The sequence below is a fragment of the Moschus berezovskii genome, chromosome 18 (assembly GCF_049115385.1).
Source record: "Moschus berezovskii isolate FMDL1 chromosome 18, NW_MosBer_1.0, whole genome shotgun sequence".
In the NCBI taxonomy this organism is placed as follows: Eukaryota; Metazoa; Chordata; class Mammalia; order Artiodactyla; family Moschidae; genus Moschus; species Moschus berezovskii.
Genome location: NC_142477.1, coordinates 47,605,828 through 47,628,559, shown reverse-complemented (window position 1 = coordinate 47,628,559; position 22,732 = coordinate 47,605,828). Strand labels below are relative to the sequence as shown.

General features: G+C 36.7%; 1 protein-coding gene across 1 annotated transcript in view; it reads left to right on the top strand.

Moving 5' to 3' along the window:
- The window catches only part of HCN1 (hyperpolarization activated cyclic nucleotide gated potassium channel 1), a 220,978-nt gene that overhangs the window by 124,578 nt on the left and 73,668 nt on the right, over positions 1-22,732 (top strand). Inside the window, 1 exon segment of the mRNA XM_088827586.1 lies at positions 12,613-12,759. Coding sequence (XP_088683712.1) covers positions 12,613-12,759 — 147 coding nt within the window.

Below are 22,732 nucleotides of genomic sequence, written 5' to 3'. Positions count from 1 at the left end.
TCACAATAAGTATACAGTTTTTAAGGAGGATCTTATGGTATTAATATCTATCTCTGTAGCAAACCTGTACTTACGTCAGGAAGTGAGGGCTGTAAAAAAACCTTCATGCTTTAACAAGTTTTAGAGGCAACACTAAAAGTGTTTAGTGAGTTACACCTTTTTTTTTCTTTTTTGTTTTTGAATTAAAAATTTATTTTTGATGTATGCTGAAAATGCATAATACATAGTATATGTAATGATAAATAAAATTTTTAAATATCTTTTATTTTGCCTATATTTGGTATAATGACCTATGTAATACTTTTATTTTTTGCCTATTTGTAAGACAATTAAATGAACCTTATGAATTATGTGAGTAAAATAGAATATTCTGGAAATGTAAAGTAGCTATTATCAAATATATTCTAAAAAGAACAAGTGTGCTAAGTTGCTTCAATCATATCCAAATCTTTCAGTTCCTATGGACTGTTTCCCTCCAGGATACCTGTGCATGGATTTCCCAGGCAAAAATACTAGAGTGGGTTGCCATTTCCTTCTCCAAGGGATTTTCCCAATGCAGGGATTGAACCTAAGTCTCTTATGTCTCCTGCCTTGGCAGGCATATTCTTTACCACTAGCACCACTTTGGAAGCCCTTAATAACATTGTTTGTGCATGCTAAAAAGAATAACTTATTTTGGTTGGTGTATGTTTTTAAAACTCACTTTAAATATATGTACGCATATATATACTATATATACATATATATTCACAGATATCTATTGATGATTATCCATAGTCAGTTTATTATTTGAAATACTGATTATTTTCAAATCATTTTATTAAACTAAAACTAAGTTTATTATCTAATAAAACCCCATATAAATAGCTTGAGGAATGTCAATCAGTCAGTTCAGTTCAGTCGCTCAGTCGTGTCCGACTCTTTGCGACCCCATAAACCACACCACGCCAGGCCTCCCTGTCCATCACCAACTCCTGGAGTCCACCCAAACCCATGTCCATTGAATCAGTGATGCCATCTAACCATCTTATCCTCTGTTGTCCCCTTCTCCTCCTACCTTCAATCTTTCCCAGCTTCAGGGTCTTTTCCAATGAGTCAGCACTTTGCATCAGGTGGCCAGAGTATTGGAGTTTCAGCTTCAACATCAGTCCTTCCAATGAACACCCAGGACTGATCTCCTTTAGGATGGATTGAGGAATATATTGTTTGTATATACTAATATTAATTAAGCAAAGTGTACTCTTAGCCTTAAAACTGGTAGAGCTTTCATATGAAATATGAAAGACACTTACTATACCAGGGCATAGTGAACAAAAGAGAATGCATGAGGCAGAGCATGAGAGGCCATACAGGCCAAGGAAGTTGGACTTGATCCTGAGAGGCTATTAAAAGGCTTTTAGGAAAGGAGTGACAATAAGCCTGACATTTTTTAAAGATTTCTCTGTCTGGATTATGAAAAATGATTTAGGATTGTAAGAAGGCATGTGCAAATAGATGCAAAGAATATGGTTAGAAAACTAGGAATTAGTTTAAAGGATAAATAAAGTTACTTTGACTAGAATGATAATAATAGTGATGTAGGGGAAAGGCAAATTATTAAAACTTTGGCAGATCAAATTTACATAATTTGGTAATGTTTTGAGGATTAGGATGAAGGAGTTATTTTTGTTTAGTCGCTGCTCCTCTGTCCATGGGATTTTCCAGGCAAGAATACTGGATTGGGTTGCCATTTCCTTCTCTAGGAAGGGATCTTCCCAACCTAGGGATTGAACTGGAGTCTCCTGTGTTGGCAGACATATCCTTCACCATTGAGCCACTAGGGAAGCCCAGGATGAAGGAGTGAAAGTGAAAGTCACTCAGTTGTGTCCAGCTCTTTGTGACCCATGGACTATACAGTCCGTGGAATTCTCCAGGCCAGAATACTGGAGTTATACTGTCCTTTCCCTACTCCAGGGGATCTTTTCAACCCAGGGATCAAACCCAGGTCTCCCACATTTCAGGTGGATTCTTTACCACTGAGCCACAAAGTACTGGGGAATATTAAAATAAGAGTGATTCAGTTTTCTGGTAAGGGTATTATTTCATGAACAGAAAAACAATATAAATGTAATTTAATTTTTTTTTTCTGAATTGCTTACCTTTACCGAGCCATCATTCTAGCTCTCAGCTTTTAACTAGACCATGTCAGAGAGATGATCACATTTGCAATTTCCGTCTTCACTTCTTATTTCCAGTCACTCTCAAATCATTTGCAACTTGCTTTGAATTGTCCCTGCTCCTGTTGTATACACAGAGTCCAGTGAAACCACCAACTGCAAAGTCACCAAAATCTTTACTGAACCTAACTCAGTGGATACTTTTCAGTTCCCCTCTATTGAGGCATCCCAGATTTTTCAGGAATAAAAAGATGCCTTTAAATTACTTCTTAATTTCATATATTGACATATTTCTAATCTGAACACAGTAAACTTAAGAAAATAAAAGCTCAAAGAAAATGAAAAAATGTTTGTAATTAAAATGAGTTCTAGAAATTTTAGGAAATATTCAAGAGTGCAGGAAAGTGTAGAGAAAAAGTCGGGATTATAGGGAAATGTAGGGGTAAACACAGAGAAAAAAAAATATGTGAAATAAGTGATAGGAAACATGGACCATATCCAGCTAAGTGAATTCATTATCCCAAAGCTCCACATCCAACCAGAGGAGTTCAACCTAGAATTCTGTCATGTAGTCTGAGTCTAACAGAAATATTTTCAGACAAAAAAATTGATTCCAAAAACCTATATTCCCACTAAATAACTCTTAGTTGTTTACTTTGGGATTGGTTCCAGCAACCTGAATATATAAACCAAAAGAAAAACATAGGATCTTGAAACAGTGAACCCAACCAGGGATGTTGTAGGGAAACCCTAAAGGAAACTCTGTGAAGAAAACTCAATAGATATTGGGTAATATAGGGAAGCTTGGAAAATATGAGACTAAAATAAGAGCTATTTGTGCAAGAAATAAAAGTCATTTAAAAATCCATGAAAGAAAAGAAAATGTCGTCAAATACTCCACTTAGCATCATGACACATGATCAGAGTAATGCAGACACTTCATGGGTTTGGTAGGTTCAATTATGGGTACAAAATTATATCCATTTTTACATCTTAAAAGTAGAGACAACCAAAGTTAGAAAGTAGGATGAAGGAGGAAGTTTGTTACTTTCATCTGGTAAATTTGCCTAGAGTTCACTGAAAAAGAAATAAAGGTATAAATAGATTATGTCAAGTTATAAAGGAGATATAGGGAAGAATTAGCACTAGTAACAGAATCCTCGCATGAGAAAAGGACTGAAAATATATGGGGGACTGTAAGTAGTTAAACCTCTTTCCTATGGCAAAAAGTCAATACATGATGCCTATAATTAATCCGAATGAGAAATAGAGACAGAAGCATATAGCTTAGAGATATGGACTAAACACCTTTGGTCGCAGGACAGGAATAGAGATGCAGACATAGAGAATGGACTTGTGGACATAGTGGGGTAAGGACAGGGTGGGATGAATTGAAAAAGTAGTATTGATATATATACACTGCTGCTGCTGCTGCTGCTAAGTTGCTTAGTCATCTCCGACTCTGTGTGACACCGTAGACGGCAGCCCACGAGGCTCCGCCATCCCTGGGATTCTCCAGGAGAGAACACTGCAGTGGGTTGCCATGCCCTCTCCATATATGCATATATATCTATATCTATCTATCTATAGATGTATATAGTTAGAGCTGATTTGTGTTGTTGTATGGCAGAAACACAAAAGCAATTATCCACCAATTAAAAATAAATAAAAATGATGACATGGGAGAAGTGAGACTGAATTGACAATGAATATTTGTAATCGTTATAAACACTATATTCGAGCTCATTTCTACTATTGTCAGGGAGAAAGAAAATTTCCTCTATCCTTCTAGGTTCTTCCTTTTGGTCTAAGAACTAAATTAACTTGAGCCAGTTAACAGGTGAAAACCAAATTTAATTTTTGGTGTGTATATGAATCCCACATAGTTGCTAGGGTCAGAGACCCCACATACAGGGGAGGTTCAGAGACAAAAGGGTAGACTAAGGGGTATTTACTATCTTGGCAATGGGAGAAGGATCTGAAACTCTCAAAGACAGGAGGGTAACTCACAGAATGATTAAAAAAGAAGAGAACCCTTCTCTTGAGTGGGTAGTTAGATGTTTACCCACTCATACAGATGGGGCCACTTAGATAAAATTTATCTCTGGAAATAACTTTCTCTGGGAAAATTCCCCAATTTAAATTATCCTAGGTAATTAAGCGAAGGGCAATAGTTTCTCTTGAGCCAACAGGGTCTCCACTGCCTGTAGCAAAAAATAGTCAACATGAAAAAGTGGTGCATATTGGGGATGCCTCTTCTGAAACCCTATAATATCATGTACATGCATTATATATGTCATACACATATGTATTATATAATTGTTTCTGCTGCTTTTCATTCACTAAGTCCTGTCCAACTCTTTGTGACAATATGGACTCTAGCATGCCAGGCTTCTTTGTCCTCCACTATCTGTCAGAGTTTGCTCAAATTCATGTCCATCTCATACTCTGTCACTCCCAACCTCCTCCTGCCCTCAGTCTTTCCCACCGTAAAGGTCTATTCCAGTGAATTGGTTCTTCCCATCAGGTGGCCAGCATATTCGAGCTTCACCTTCAGCAACAGTCCTTTCAATGAATATTCAAGGTTGTAAAGGGACACTCAAGAATCCGTTCCAGCACTACAATTCAAAAGCATCGATTTTTTGGTGCTCAGCCTTCTTTAGGATCTAACTGTCACACCCATTCATGTCTACTGGAAACCATAACTTTGACTATATGGATCTTTGTCAGCAAAGTGGTGTCTCTAAGTTTGTTTAGTGATGTCTCTATGCTGTATGCTGTCTAGGTTTGTCAAAGTTTTTCTTCCAAGGAGAAAGCATCTTTTAATGGATGTGAAAAAGCATCTTTTTCATGGCCGCAGTCACCATCCACAGTGATTTTGGAGCCCAAAATAGTAAAGTCTGTCACTATTTCCTCTTTTGCCATGAAGTGATGGGACCAGGTGACATGATCTTAGTTTTTTGAATGTTGAGTTTTAAGCCAACTTTTTCACTCTCCTCTTTCACCTTCATCAAAAGGTTCTTTAGTTCCTCTTTGCTTTCTTCCATTAGGGTGGTATATCTGCATATCTGAGGTTATTGATATTTCTCCTTGCAATCTTGATTTCAGCTTGTACTTCATCCGGCCCAGCATTTCTCATGATGTACTCTGCATATAAGTTAAATAAGCAGGGTGACAATATATAGCCTTGTTGTACTCCTTTCCCAATTTTATTTTTATTGGAAGCTAATTATTTTTCAATATTGGTTGGTTTTGCCATACATTGACATGAATTGCCCCAGGTGTACATGAGTTTTCCCTCCTGAACCCCCCTCCCCCCCCCTCCTCCCTTTATCCTTCCTCTGGGTCATCCCCGCATACCAGCCCCGGGCATCCTGTAACATGCATTGACCCTGAACTGGTGATTCGTTTCACATATGACAACATACATGTTTCAATGCCATTCTCCCAAATCATCCCACCCTCACCCTCACCCACAGATTCCCAAAGACTGTTCTATACATCTGTGTCTCTATTGCTGTCTCGTATACAGGGTTATCATTTGCATCTTTCTAAATTCCATATATATGCGTTAGTATACTGTATTGGTGTTTTTCTTTCTGGCTTACTTCACTCTGTATAATAGGCTCCAGTTTCATCCACCTCATTACAACTGATTCAAATGCATTCTTTTTAATGGCTGAGTAATACTCCATTGTGTATATGTACCAAAGCTTTCTTATCCATTCGTCTGCAGATGGACATCTAGGTTGCTTCCATGTCCTGGCTATTATAAACAGTGCTGCAATGAACATTGGAGTACATGTGTCTCTTTCAATTCTGGTTTCCTCGGTGTGTATGCCCAGGAGTGTGATTGCTGGATCATATGGCAGTTCTATTTCCAGTTTTTGAGGAATCTCCATACTGTTCTCCATAGTAGCTGGACTAGTTTGCATTCCCACCAACAGTGTAAGAGGGTTCCCTTCTCTCCACACCCTCTCCAGCATTTATTGCATGTAGACTTTTGGATAGCAGCCATTCTGACTGGTATGAAATGGTATCTCATTGTGGTTTTGATTTGCATTTCTCTGATTATGAGGGGTGTTGAGCATTTTTTCATGTGTTTGTTAGCCATCTTTATGTCTTCTTTGGAGAAATGTCTGTTTAGTTCTTTGGCCCATTTTTTGATTGGGTCATTTATTTTTCTGGAATTGAGCTGCAGGAGCTGCTTGTATATTTTGCAGCTCCTTTCCCAATTTTGAACCAGTTCGTTGTTCCATGTCCAGTTCTAATTGCTGTTTATTTACTCTCGTGCAGGTTTCTCAAGAGACAGGTAAGGTGGTCTGATACGCCCATCTCTTTAAGAATTTTCCAACTTTGTTGTGATCCATACAGTCAAAGCGTTTAGCATAGTCAGTAAAGCAAAATTAGATGTTTGTCTGGAACTTCCTTGCTTTCCATGATCCAATGAATGTTGGAAATTTGATATCTTGTTCCTCTGACTTTTTTAAACCCAGCTTGTACATCTCAAAGTTCTTGGTTCACATACTGCTGAATCCTAGCTTGGAGGATTTTGAGCATATCTTTACTAGCATGGGAAGTGAGAGTAATTGTATGGTAGTCTGAACATTCTTTGGCATTACCCTTCTTTGAGATTTGAATGAAAACTGTCCATTTCCAGTCTTGTGGCCACTGCTGAGGTTTCCAAATTTGCTGGCATATTGAATACAGCACTTTAGCAGCAGCATCTTTTAAGGTTTGAAATAGCTCAGCTGAAATTCTGTCACCTCTACTAACTTTGTTCGTCGTAATGCTTCCTAAGGCCCACTTGACTTCACACTCCAGGATATCTGGCTCTAGGTGATCATGGTTATCTGGGTCATTAAGATCTATGTTGTGTAGTTCTGTGTATTCTTGTCACCTCTTCTTAATCTCGTCTGCTTCTGTTAGGCCCTTACCATTTCTGTCCTTTATTGTGCTTATCCTTGCATAAAATTTTTCCTTTACATCTACAATTTTATTGGAGAGATCTCTAGTCTTACCCATTCCATTATTTTCCTCTATTTCTTCGCATTGTTCATTTCAGAAGGCCATCATACCTCTCCTTGCTATTCTTTGGAACTCTGCATTCAGTTGGGTATATCTTTCCTTTGTCCTTTGCCTCTTGCTTTTCTTCTTTGCTCAGCAATGTGTAAAGCCTCCTTACGCAACCACTTTGCCTTCTTGCATTTCTCTTTTCTTTGGAATGGTTTTGGCCACTGCCGCCTATACAATGTTAAGAACCTCTGTCCATAGTTCTTCAGGCACTTCTGTCTACCAAATCTAATCCCATGACTCTATTTGGCACCTCTACTGTATTATCATAAGGGATTTTATTTAGGTCATACCTGAATAGCCTAGTGGTTTTCCCTATTTTCTTCAATTTTAGCCTGAATGTTGCAATAAGGAGCTCATAATCTGAGCCCCAGTCAGGACCAGGTCTTGTTTTTGGCGACTGTACAGAGCTTCTCCGTCTTTGGCTGCAGAGAACATAATCAATCTGATTTTGGTATTGACCGTCTAGTGATGTCTATGTGTAGATTTCTTTCTTCAATTGTTGTTTAAAAAGATAATCACCAATATGTTTTCTTGACAAAGCTCTGTTAGCCTTTACCTTGCTTCATTTTGTACTTCAAGGCTAAACTTGCTTGTTATTCATTGTTTTCTTGATTTCCTACTTTTGCATTCCAATCCCCTATAATGATAAGGACATCTTTTTCTGGTGTTGGTTCTGGAAAATGTTGTAGGGCTTTATAGAACCAGTCAGCTTCAACTTCTTATAACTTTAATTGCACAGAACATTTGAAAAATAGAAGTACATTACACTTTTAAATGGTACCTATTTTATAGTTTGTAAATATGATCGAATGAATTTTTGATTTTATATATTCCAGAAATAATTATATTTGAATCTTTGCTTTTCAAAAATGTATTGATTAGTTATATATAGAGAGGTTATCTTTTGTATATATATATACACACATCACTAGAATTAACAGAAACTGTTATTTTTCATTTTCATTACTACTTTGCCAGCTTATGCATAATTTTAACATCTAGTTTATTTCCCTGTCCACCTACCACTAGACATCTTCTTCAAAGTTTTATTTATTATTTTTATCTCTTCACTTCACATGAAAGGAATATTCTTATTCATAAGAAATAGCTTTTCAGTAAGTGTCATGTTCTAACATAATTCCCAAGTTCTCGGAGCATGGTTCAATATCTCTTCTCTCTGAATATACTCCTTTTGAGTGGCCTCTTGTCCTTTGAAACTTTATCCTTCTTTGGATTTTGTTAACCAAGCTTTTCTGTCCGCTTTTACATCTTGCTGGCTAATGTGAGTTCCCTTAACTTGCTCAAGGTCCATGACTCAACTGCTTTTAAAATATCGGTCCCACTTTTTGTCTTTTTATGTCTTCATTTGACGCATCCTTGCTGATCCCTTAGTCACTGACTCTGTGCATGTTTTATCTTCTGAGTGCCTGACCTACATATAAGCATTAGAATGTGCCATGAGCATCTTAAACTTAGCTTGTCAGAAACTCAATTTCTTTTTCTTTCCCCTACACTCCCTCAAATGTACTTCCTTACATCCTAAGATAACACAGTACTTGGCATATAGAAGTGGTTCTGATATTTTAGTGTATGGAGGACCTGTTAAAACACAAACTGCCAGACTTTCTAATTCAGAGTTTCTTATTTAGTGGGCCTGGGGTAGAGACTACAAATGTGAATTTCTAAGTTCCCAGGTTATACTGACATTTTGGCAACCACACCTTGAGAACCACTGGCACACAGCAATCAATTAATACTTGTTAGATAAATCATTTCTATGAGCAAATGAATGTTTAAAATATATAATATATGCTCAAAGTCAACTGAACTCAGTAATGAACTGAACTCAGTAAATGACAAAAAATATTCATAGAACTTCTGACTGAAGAAACAGGGAAGATCCATTGGTATAAAAACCTCTTACTGTAGATCATTAAACTGAAGTCTAAAGGGATTGAAAAGAAGGAAAAAGAAGTAGACTCAACCCATCTTGACTTTCCGTGAAACTTAAGTAATTTTATAGGTCACATTTTTATTTAGCTAATCAAGTATTAGTTTTTTAACTTCAGAGATTATTCATACAACAGATTATTTTTTTCTCTAGATGAGTAGACATTTGCATACAGGCACAAATTTCCCAAAATGATTAAAATGCTGCTAAATTTTAATGCTGCCTCCCATATCCCCAGAGATGCATGTAGAGAGGGGAGAAATCTAGAGCTCAGTATGCCGGTTAGCATTCAAGATTCTTATCACCCCAAGCACTGTATTGGCAAGCAATCAGCTGAGAAAAGTGAGTAGAGGTTACTTGACACATACTGGTCCTACAGAAAGAATTCTGCAGGTTAGAATTCTTCATTTGCCCAGAATCGAAAGGACTTTCATCAATGCTATAAGTGTCCAAACTGTGGCAGGTCTGTTGTCTGAAGCTATTATATTGTTTTCCCAAGTTTGGATATTTGATAGAACTGACCAGTCTTCAGGCTTCCCTGGTGACTCAGTGATAAAGAACCTGCTTGCCAATGCAGGAGACTCGGGTTTGATCCCTAGGTTGGAAAGATCCTCTGGTGAAGGAAATGGCAACCCATTCCAGTATTCTTGCCTGAGAAATCCTATGGACACAGAAACCTGTTTGGCTACAGTCCTTGAAGTCACAAAAGAGTCAGTTTGGGGAGCTCTCACCAACAAAACTCTCAGTAGGTCTTTAAAAAGTCCACCCAAATTAGTCAAATCAAGTAGGCTAGTTGCTAATCATTCATGCAGAAGTTGGCCTTGTGGATCTCCAGTGGTATTTCAGATCCTAAACAGTATATCAAATATCCCACTGCCTTCTTCTTGGCTATAAGTAAAAATAAGATACACAAATGTCTCTAAAAATAAGGAGAGAGCTTTTCCAGTCCAGCTGCAAATGAACTTTATCCTACACAGCAATCTTGTAGGTTAGAGAAAAGCTGACACTTCTTTCCTTAGAACCAGATGCACAAGGGGTCAAGAAGGCTGAACCCCAGGTCTCTAGCTAGGGGCAGGCTACCAAGATTAAGTAGGCACACAGATTCTGACTTCTTCAGGAAAAATTAACCCAGTCCTACTGAAGTACATACAAGAAGCCATTTACACACAATGACAGTGACAGCATTGGTGCCTAAATTCAGAGCCTGAAATCATAATCAATTTGCTTCATATAAGTGTGTGTGTATATATATATATATGTATATATATATATATCTGAAGCCCATAATGGCTTTCCAGATGGCTCAGCAAGTAAAGAATCTTTCTGCAACCCAGAAGACCCAGGTTCCACCCCTGGGTCGGGAAGATCTCCGGAGGAGAGCATGGCAACCCACTCCAGCATTCTTGCATGGAAAATCTCACCGACAGAGGAGCCTGGCTTCAGTTCATAGGGTTGCGAACAGTCAGATGTGACTGAAGCAACTGAACATGCACACATGCATATGCATATATATTTGTTGCTATTCAGTCGCTAAGTAGTGTCTCGACTATTTGCGACCCCATGGACTGCAGCACACCAGGCTTCACTATGTCCCTCACTGTTTCCTAGAGTTTGCTCAAGCTCATGTCCATTGAGTCAGTGATGCCATCCATCCATCTCATCCTGTCACCCCCTACTTCTCCTGCCCCCAGTCTTTCCCAGCATCAGGGTCTTTTCCAAGAGTCAGCTCTTTACATCAGGTGGCCAAAATGTTGGAGCTTCAGCTTTAGCATCAGTCTTTCCAATGAATATTCAGAGTTGATTTGCTTTAGGATTTACTGGTTTGATCTCCCTGCTGTCCCAGGGACTCTCAAGAGTATTCTCAAACACAACAGCTCAAAATCATCAGTGTGTGTGTGTGTGTGTGTGTGTGTGTGTGCCTACAGTAGTAGTAAGCCTGCAGGCTTTACTTTAGTATGTAAATGTGTGTGTGTGTAACCTACTAGGGTTACCGTAGGTACACATGTACACACCCACGGTAGTTAGGCCAACAGGCTTTACTTTAAGGAACAGTCTGGTGACCAAGTAAAGGGATCTCATGACAAAGTTGTATTTCCTTTGAATATACTAATCTCTAAAAGAGAATTTCCAAAAAATATGAATTTTATGAATAAATAATGTACTTTAAAATATTTGAAGAAGTACAATACAATGGGTTGCTGTTTCCCATTAGGTATATTTATTATCAATTACCAGTTATATAATTATGGTTATGGAGCCCAGTCATCTAGATCTTCTGGCTTGAGCTCTGTTATCAGGAAAAGATTTGAAATAAAAATATTCATAGATAATACACCAAATGTGTCATGTTTAAGGAAAGATTTTTTTCCATTATCTTCATCCAGTTTTTTTTACCTACCTTTTTATTTGTACTCAGCTTTATCATCTGCACAGTGGAACTAATTTAGGGGGTTCTAACCAATTTTTTTCAAAGTATAGTCTTATGACTGCCTGCATTTGAAATATCAAGGGAATATTTCTCAAATTTAAATGTGTGTGAGTCATCCAGGGCATCTTTCTTAAGATGCAGATTCTGGTTTTTTAAAGCCTGAAATTCTCCTCTAATAAGCTACCAAGTAATATACGTGCTTCTGGGTTCCTGTTTAATTTGTAGGGTCTTTTTTAAAGTGTGTGTTTATGTATATAAGTACGTATATAATTTTACAAAGGCAGGTACCTCAACAGAATCAATATTTGGAGTTAGGAATGCAAATCATTCCCCAAAGACCACCTCATCCCAAGTTTTATAAACAATCAGGTTTAAGAAGTACTTATTTAAATAAAATTAAATTAAGTTTCAGCTATAAAACTATGTGGATCTAGTCTCATTCTGATATTTTTCTAAATCCTAAATTTAAGTCAAATGTAATCTCTTAATTTACAGGGCATGAGTGTCGCTTGAGTATATATGACTTACAAACGGTTGTCAAACTTTGTGCCAGATTAAAATTTTAATTTGGTCTTATCTTTGGCTATAAGGTCTAAGATAAAACCTTTGTACTATCCAAAGTTATGAGATTCTTTCTCCAAATGCTAAACAGCAACTGCGTACTTCTTTTAGAACTGCTTTTTTTTTTTTTAATAGCATTTTTTTTTTTTTCTTGCCTCATCACTGGGTTTTGGGGGCTATACCCAGTTCACTCTGAACTCCTTCCATGCTTCCTTTCCATAACTTTTCAGGTCTTTACAGGAAATGTTTACCTAAACAAATACCATCTATAGTATGTGACATAGAGTAGGTACTTTACAACCTAGTACATTAATTCCTTCACCTTAAAGAATTTCTTAACTGTTACTCAAAAGTTGTTGAATATAGCATAACAAAATCACATCATGGTTTCTCATACAGCCTAACAACATTTTCTAATATGTTTTTTCCTTTCCTTACAGTATAAGCAAGTGGAACAATACATGTCATTCCATAAGTTACCAGCTGATATGCGTCAGAAGATACATGATTATTATGAACACAGATACCAAGGCAAAATCTTTGATGAGGAAAACATTCTCAATGAACTCAATGATCCTCTGAGAGAGGTAAGATTTATTGTGTGATCCAAGTGTGATCATTGTTTACTTTGTCTTTCCCTAGGAAATCCTCAATTCCATGTCTTGACATTACTCAAAAAAAATTAAAACTGAATGTTAAAACAATTTTTCCCTTTATTCACCCTTATGTTCTCACATTTACAGGCTCTGTGTTTTTAAAAAAATGACTGGAGAATTGTTCTTCTAATTATGATTGTCAAAATACCAATTTATTTTCTGTATCCCTGGCTACAAGTCCTTTCTTTGGTCCTCATTGTCCATAGCCTCCCAGTCTTCCACTCTCTCATCTCATGCTCACCAAACTGTTTCATTAACTTCTTTGTGATTTCTACTTTTTCCCTATTTTCATTTTTCCTGTTCATCTCACAGACTGACTCGACCCTTGTGAGTCATTCATTTCCTATTACTTCATTAAAACACTTTGCAGCCTCTATAACCACCTCTTTTCTCAAGTGGCCCTTCCTTCCCTCCCTAGATGTCTTCTCTCTGCCCACTAGAATGTTCAGGTCACCCCTAAATCAAAAGACATTCTCTTGTGTTTCTTACACTGGTTTTCGCTTTCTCTTTTCTTTTCCTACCAATCGAGAAAGATTACTCTATAATTATCTTCCACTGTGGTTCAATCTCCACTTCTTTACCAAAATCGTTTCCTTGAAAATTATCAGTGAACATTTAGTGATGAGATCATTTGTCTTGGGTCCATTTCTTTTAAACACTTAATAACACCTATATCCTGAATCTTTTTTAGTGTTTTTTTTTTAATTGGAGGCTAATTATTTTACAATATTATATTGGTTGGTTTTGCCATACATTGACATGAATCCACCCCGGGTATACATGAATACACCCTCCTCCTTATCCCTCCTCCCCTTATCCTCCCTCTGGGTCATCCCCGTGCACCAGCCCCGAGCATCCTGTATCATGCGTCAAACCTGGACTGGTGATTCGTTTCAGATATGATAATATACATGTTTCAATGCCATTCTCCCAAATCATCCCACCCTCACCCTCTCCCACAGAGTCCCAAAGACTGTTCTATACATCTGTGTCTCTTTTGCTGTCTCGTATACAGGGTTATCATTTCCATCTTTCTAAATTCCATATATATGCGTTAGTATACTGTATTGGTGTTTTTCTTTCTGGCTTACTTCACTCTGTATAATAGGCTCCAGTTTCTCTTTTGAGGGAGCTGCTTTAACACTAAACCACTACTGTCTTTGGCTTTTCACTTTCCATCTCTGGATTTATTTTGTTTATTTCTTTAGTTCTGGAAATTTGACCTCCAAATTCTTGACATGATCTCTGCTTTCTTAAAAGCTATATGATTTCCCTTTGCCATTGCTACATGATTTCCATTTGCCATACATATATAGTAAACTGTGTTTTAAAGTGATTATCTTCCATCATTAAGCCATTTATCCTTTGAAGTCTCCCTCTCTGTAAATATTTTACTTATTCTTTTGATCATATAGAATGTAAAACTTTAGTCTTTTTTAATCTTTCTCTGTTCTGCACATCCAGGCAATCCCCAAATGCTATCAATTCACTGTAACAATGTATCTTACAGCTGTGTCCTTGTCTCTTTTACCAAGTTCATGACCCTAACCTTATTGCTCTCACAGGAACTATTTGCACTATCCCTTTAGTTTACCTTCCAACCTTTGGTCTGTTTTCTCTAATTACCACTTAAAGCAGTGATGCCAAATTAATCTTCTTTTATATGTATGAGATAGTCATGTCTCTGCTCAGAAACATTGTCTTTACAAGTTCATCAAATAGAGCCTCTTTGGGCTCATTTTCGAGCCCTTCTATGCTCTGATCCTTGCTAAATTTCCAGCTTTATTTTTCCCTATTGCCCTATATTTTCCAAAGTGGCCTATAGCCAAATTGTGCAACTTACTGTTTTGCAAAAAGCAATTCTGATTTTTCAACTTGCATCATATGTTTTCCAGATAAGTTTCTCATCGGTTGGCAAATGTAATTCAAATAATATTTCTTTATTTTTACTTCCTTTGATTGTCCAGATTAGATCTGGTCTCTTTTTTCTCTGATCCCCAGGGCACTGAGTCCATAATGTTTGAGTGCTACTTTCCATTTTGTCTATTATCACGATTTTTCCACATTAGTTTCCTCCAGTTTTGTCTTGAAAGTTCCTTAAGAGCAAAGGTCACTTCCTCTTTATTTTAATTTTTTCTTGAAATTCCTACTATATGTAGCAAATATAAAATACTCAGCAAATATGTCCATTTCACCTAACATCTTTACCATTTATAACCATCCCTAAGTATCTACATCCATTAAAAATTATTTGTAATTTTTAAGCCTTAAGACATCAGTTAAGAGTTTTGGAAACAGAAGGAGCTGAATATCTGCTATTGATTAACTTATTTTCTCTAAAAAGTCCCCAATCAAATAATAACATGCAAATCTTTTTGCTTTGAGAAATAGAATTAAACCTTTGTATTTTTAAGAAAGCTATATGTCATGTTTTGTAATCTATTAATATGTTTTGCTTTATCTCTTTGTTGGATTATAGATTTTGTTTTAAATAAAAATCCTCTTCACTAAGAGACCAAAGCTCAGGATACTGAAACCAGGTTACGTTCTCAAGGGCCAGGCAGGATTCAAAGGTGGGGTAGGATGAACCACAGTGTAGAGACAAAGGTAACTGAATAGACAGTATCAGGGATTAAGATGGAATCAATAGGCAGATTGATTGATCTAAGGATTTATTTGAAAGAAGTAGAAAAGTAAGGATTCCAACTGAAAATGTCATTGAGGGATTATAGAAAGCCAACAGAAAGTGAGAATAAAAATGAACCCTGAAAAGCTGAATGATTAAATGAGAAACATTTCTCCATGCTAAAAATGCTTAATGTAATATAAAATCAGGATAACAAGAAACTTTTCTTAATCATGTTTGTTATTAATTACTGCCACACTTTGACTCTGATTTTAAGTGGAAAAATTCCACTTTTCATTTTTATCCCCTTCAGTTCAGTTGCTCAGTCGTGTCTGACTCTGCGACCCATAGACTGCTGCATGCCAGGCTTCCCTGTCCATCACCAATGCCCAGAGCCTACTCAAACTCATGTCCATTGCCTCGGTGATGACATCCAACCATCTCATCCTCCGTTGTCACCTTCTCCTCCTGCTTTCAATCTTTCCCAGGATCAGGGTGTTTTCCAATGAGTCAGTACTTTGCATCAGGTGGCCAAAGTATTGGAGTTTCAGCTTCAGCATCAGTCCTTCCAGTGAATATTTGGGACTGATTTCCTTTAGGATAGACTGGTTGGATCTCCTTGCAGCCCAAGGGACTCTCAAGAGTCTTTTCCAATACCACATTTCAAAAGCATCAATTCTTTGGCGTTCAGCTTTCTTTATAGTCCAACTCTCACATCCATACACATGCCCCCAATTCCCTCAATTCCTACAACTATTCTGTCATTCACTTATAATAATTTTTTCCTTATATTTTCAAATGCCATGTTCTTGCCTGGAGAATTCCAGGGACAGAGGAGCCTGGTGGGCTGCCATCTATGGAGTCGCACAGAGTCGGACACAACTGAAGCAACTTAGCAGCAGCAGCAGCATATTTCAAAGCTTCAGCGTCTTTTACTTCACTTTCTTACGTACACCCACAATTTTCCTCCCTGCCTTTGATCTCAATTAGCTCAAATGCATCCCATCCCTTGGCTATCATATTGAATGATATACAAGTTCAATGCTACTTTCTTGGAGTCTAACTATAGCCTCCTATCCCCTCTAAGAAAAAGGCCGAGCTGCTTGAATTGTGCTGAAGAAGCTCTGTGATCTGCCTCCATCTTTACATTCATGATTCACTGACAGAAAATTGTTGATAATTTCCCTAGGAGGAAAAATGTTGCTGATTGTCTCTTGGCCTTTCTTTATGCTACCCTCTCTATCTTCAATCCTTTCTACCCTACTTTCCTTCCATTTTCCATCAAACAGTCTTACCAGGCATGAGTTTCTTCATAAATTTTCTCTGAAAACTATCACTGTATTTTCATTTGTCGGTTTACTCTTCGTCTCTTTCAAGACTGTGAGCTTCTTGAGGATAGAGACTGAGCCATGGTATCTCTGTATCTCTGATGACTAGTATTTAATAGGAGCTCATTAAATATTTATTAAAAAAATGGTCTTTTACTGAATAATGAGTGAAAAGCAGGGTAAAAAATTATAACTACTTAAATTAGAGATCTTAGAAGTAGAAGCATGAAATGCTGAAAGATTTAACACCTTAAAAAGGTGAAAACAATATTTATTCCTTTGTTCTTCAATGTTTGCTCTTCTAGCATCAGAGTCACACAAAAGCCAAACTTTAATGGGAACTAAAACTATAGAAACAGGAAGAGTAGCATAGGAAAGTAAGCAAAGACATTGGCCAGCAGGTAACAGAAGTCATTATTCAAATGAAACCTGGATCTAAAAAACCCAGGTATGTTTTACAAGAAAAATTTAGTAAGAACAATGGGAAATATATCTTGTTCTCTGTTAACTTGGAGTATTATGTACCTGCTATATTTAGGTCATAGTGGTAGATCACAAGAAACATTTTAAAAGTAGTAAAATACATCATCTGTCTTTCAAAATCTGTATTCTAATTTAGAAGATAAGGTGTTAATTTATGCAAAGATGTATTTTGGTCCCTATTGTGCCTCTTGTGTCCAGAAAGTGCTTGGCATATAGAAGACATTGAATGATTGATACTATAAATATAAAATGAATGAAACCAAGATACTTAGAAAGGGTAAACTAGCTTATTTGATATGTATATTTTAATAAAAGGTAAAAATATAAGATGTGCATTGTATGCACAAATACCTGCCACGTGTAATTGTTAATCATATATTCAAGTTTGAGCCAACACTATCTTACATTTTAATAAGACTTTTAACTTAAAATGCTTCATTGTCCAGAAGACTCTTTTTTATAAAAGTGTTTTGCATAATTTGAGATGCTGATATTTACTTTAGAGCAACAATTTCTGCTAACACAAGTCTGGGTACTCACAAATGTATAAAAGTGAAAGTCAAGTCAAACTTCAGATTCTAAAAAGCTAATTAAAAAAACCCATTGTTTGGAAATAGAGAAAGAAAATAAAATGTGGTTCTTACGAATGTGAAATTATTCCTACTCATAATCAATTAAGTCTGTGTTGCATCTATTTTGTTCTTCATCCTTTCTTTTCAATGTGTTAGAACATTTTTAAATATGAAGAATCTCCAAACTGAAAAATGGCACGAAGAATTTCATTTGTGTGACCTTTGAAAGCTCTTACCAGAAACTCATATCATGCATATGCAAAATAATTTAGCTAGTAGATATTTCAAGAGCACTACTTTATTGAAAGAATTCTTGTGCAGAAACTAGGTGATTTATCTCTTTCATACACTGGAGACAAATTGCTGAAATGCTTTCAACAAATACCTGACTCATTGTTGAGGTCTCAATACAAATATTACCTCCTTACCAGGGCCTCCACTGAGAAGTTCATCCTAGTTAATTTCCTTGCATTCTCCATCACATGAGCTTTGTTTTTGGTACACATAACTTTGTTGTCTTGCTGTCTCTTTTTATTTATTTGTTAATTGTCTAATCTGCTATAGGAACTCAGGACCCAGGAAAGTAAGGACTTCTTGATTTCCACCATAGCTCCAGCCCCTCCATAGTACATCTTTAATAACTGCTTGTTGGATAAATAAAAGTCAAATTGTTAGAGGCTGGAGATTATTAGATGATTAGAACTTGAAGGAAGCATTTTGGAGACACAGTAGAGATTCTGGCATGAAGAAAATTGATACCCAGAATTATGATGTACTGTGGCTGCTTAACTTTCTTAGTATCACTTTAGATTGTACAATGGAGAATGTGGTTTCTAACATATAACTGAAGGATGCTGGCATCTTTAGATTCCTCTGTGAGTTTGTTTTGATATACACACTAAAAACTCAGAAGGTCCTATTTTGCATGCATTTGTTTTTATTTTCTTTTTAACTTTCTCAACGTTTATACACATTAGTGATTTATTTCTGAGTAAATCTGAGGGGTGGGGAAGTACGCCAAGAGAGTACAATTGTTAAAGGTATCTGAGTATTTTGTCTGAACTCTATAATATTAATAGTATCCATGGAATAGATAGAAAATAAATACTATTTTTCTTACATTGCTATGCCAGGTGTGCCTAGGGTAATGGCAGTGGTTTGTAAACAAAAGTTGCTGGATTCCCTGTCTGAACCTAAGCAGTGAGATACTCGAGGTGGAGAAAATTAAGAATGGCACATAAATCTGTGTGTGCTTCATCCTCGAGCTAGGCCATATGACCACAGCACTGACCCCACTGACATTGTCAGCATCCTGAGAAGTGATTGGAAAGTCATCTAAAAACATTATGTTTGTTTCACTGTCAACTAATATACATGGACCCGAGAATACAGGAACTACAGTTTTCTGAAAAAATTACTTAGAATAGTACCTAGAAACTTGGCATTTTAAATTAGAGCCACTGTAGTGATGCATTCGTTGTCTGATCTGTGTTCTTCACTCTCTGGTCCGTGACTGTGTCTGGTTAAAATTCTGGGTCTGCAAAGACGGACTTCGGCGATCAGAAGCCTCCTCTCCCTCACAGCTGTGCCCAGTTCTAGTTCGCCTGGAGAGCCCTCCTGTTCTTCTTCCATCCACTTCAAATATGCACCTGTTTTGCCTTGTGGGCTCAGAAGTTTTCTGTTTCATTGTTTTGAATGGTTCAAATTGCCTTTATGATATTCTCAGTGTTTTGAATAGCATCATGTATGAGTGAAAGCCAACTATGCAGGAGCCATACAGCATCAGGGGTACAGTATGGCCCTGGTTCCACTGGCCTCATTTTTTGTTTGTTTTCATTTTATCCTGAAGTTTACTGGTGGCTCAGTGGTAAAGAATCCCCCTGCCAATGCAGGACTTAGGGGTTTGATACCTGGGTCAGGAAAATCCCCTGGAGAAGGAAATGGCAACACACTCTAGAATTCTTGCTTATAAAATCCCATGGACAGAGGAACCTGGCAGGTTACAGTCCTTGAGATCGCAAAGGGTCAGACGCAACTGATCTACCAAACAACAAATACTTGATTTATCATGTTATGTTAATTTCAGGTGTACAGCAAAGTGATTTAGTTATACATATACATGTGTGTATTCTTTTTCATATTCTCTTCCCATATAGGTTATTACAGAATACTAAGTAGAGTTCCCTGTGCTATACAGTAGATCCTTTTTGACTATTTTAATATAATAGTGTGTATATGTTAATCCCAATTTCCTAATTTATAGCCCCCCTCCCCACCATTCCCTTTTGGTAACCATAAGTTTATTTTTAAGTCTGTAAGTCTGTTTCTGTTTTGTAAATAAGTTTTTTGTATCATCTTTTAGACTTGTGTTTCTCTGTGTGACTTAATTTAGTATGATAATCTCTAGGCCTATTTATGTTGCTGCAAATGGCATTATTTCATACTTATTTTAAGGCTGAATAATATTCCATTGTACATACCACATCTTTATCCATTAATCTGTGGGTGGACATTTCGGTTGCTTCCATGTCTTGGCTGTTGTAAATAGTTCTGAAATGAACATTGGGGTGCATGTATTGTTTTGAAGTATAATTTTCTCCAGATACATGCCCAGTAGTGGGATTGCTGGATCATATGGTAGGTCCCACACTGTTCTCCATAGTGCCATCAGCCTCATATAAATGCAGTACCACAACTTAGTATCTGCACAATTTGGGGCTCTTTTATAACTTGTACATATTTTACTTTTTTTCATCTTTAACTATAAATGATGATGATAAGTACCTAACAGAGATGTTTTAAAATTAAATGAGAAAAAAAACATTAAAAGTTTGAAAAGTGCCTGGTACATAGTAAGTACACAGTAAAATTTGATTCTTAGTATTACTATAATTCCGTGCAAAATAGTATATAGTCTCAGTCCACACAGCTCTTACAACTTGATGAGAGACAGAAATTTAAACCAGCAATTACAACTGTCTGTTAGTGCTATGAGAGGTCATTCAGAGGGTGTTAGACCATACCTCAAAGGGACATTAACTCCAGGTTTATCGTATGTCTCATTTCTTTTGTAATTTATTGAAATAATCTGCTAACAAGCCCTTCTTCCAGTTTAACAACCAGCCTTCTGGAGATAGCATCTTAGCATCAAAACTTGGCATTGGAATGTTAGGATCAGAGACTGATGACGCTTTAATGCAGGAGTATATTTAAAACAAAAAACTAATTAGAAAGATTCAGTGAGCCATACCCCTCTGCTTATGAGAGCCTGTTGGAATGTGTACAAAGTAAGAAGGTTTATTTTTATCATGATCAGATTTATACTGATTTGATTAGAGCAAAATGACAAACTTAACAGTCGAGAAAGAGGTTAATGCACTTCTAAGTCTGTCTCCAAAGTTCAGAACTGATCTATTTTTAAACAATGGCATGTGAAGAGCTGTGGGCTGAAAATAGGTACAGATCATGTGTCCCAGCAGAATATAGGACGTCAGTATATTTCATTTTCACAGAACATGAATTGGGCTGAGAGTATAATACTGTCCTTCTGACCTTTAATTTGTTGAATAGAGTGTTAGGGAAAAAAATCCTAATTTGCATGCATATATTTAGTGTAATTCAGAATAAGTTTTTAAAGTACATACTTGTTGGTTTTTTGAATGTCTCCTAAAAATGTGTTTAGTTCAGGTTAATTAAAATAGCCTAGACACGTAGTATTATAAAGCTATATAGGAATTGTGTGTCATACACTCACGTAATAGGCACAGTAATCAAAGGCTAGAAAATATATGTAAGTGATCTAATCTTGGTCACATTACCAAGGAAAGAAATTGAGTCTTTACACTTTCATCTTAGAACTTTTCCCTTGCATCCCTAGTTTTTAGAAAACAAACAGACAAAAAGCATTTATTGATTTCTTAATGTGTGCAAGATACTGATTCAGGCAGGATGAGAAAGTAAATCATAAAATGTCACTTCTAGTCCCACAGTGCTTTACTGTGTGTTTGTCGAGAAAAGAGAAAAATATGAAAAAAAAATGAAGAAAAAGTTAAAATACATTACTAAAAATACAAGAAATGTAGGAAGTTACATATGGTTAATTGCCAGAGCAAAGCAGACATTACTCACTAAACTTTGAAATGGATTAAAGACTTAAATATTATGGACCTAAAATCATAAAACTCTTAGAAGAAAACATAGGAAAAAATGCTTCTTGACATGGGTTCTGAAAATGATTTTTTTGGGTGAGACCTAAAACACAAGCAATAAAATAAAAACTTAGTCAAGTTAGTTGAACTACATAAAACTAAAAAGCTTCTGCAGGACAATCAACATGATAAAAAGACAACCCATGGACTGGAAGAAAATACTTGGAATCCACACATCTGAGGAGAGGTTAATATTCAAAATATATAAACAACGGACATAACTCAAGAACAGGAAAGCAAGTAGTCCAATTAAAAAGTGTGCAAAGGACCCAAATAGACTTTTTTTCACCCAGAAAAGACATTTAAATGGCCACAAGACATATTGAAATGTGCTGAATTTAACTGATCATTAGAGAAATGCAAATGAAAACCACAGGGAGCTATCACCTCACACCTATTAGAATGTCTGTTATCAAAGGACAAGATATAGCAAGTACCAGGGAGGACATGGAGGAAAGGGAAACTGGGAGGGTCAGGAGGAAGACAGTTTGTATCATTGAGCAAGAGCCAGGTTGCTGGACCTTTTCCTTGATTTTTCCTAACATCCCTTCAGTACTCTGCTTTATTGACTATACCAAAGCCTTTGACTGTGTGGATCACAACAACTTGTGGAAAACTCATAAAGAGATGGGAATACCAGACCACCTGACCTGCCTCTTGAGAAATCTGTATGCAGGTCAGGAAGCA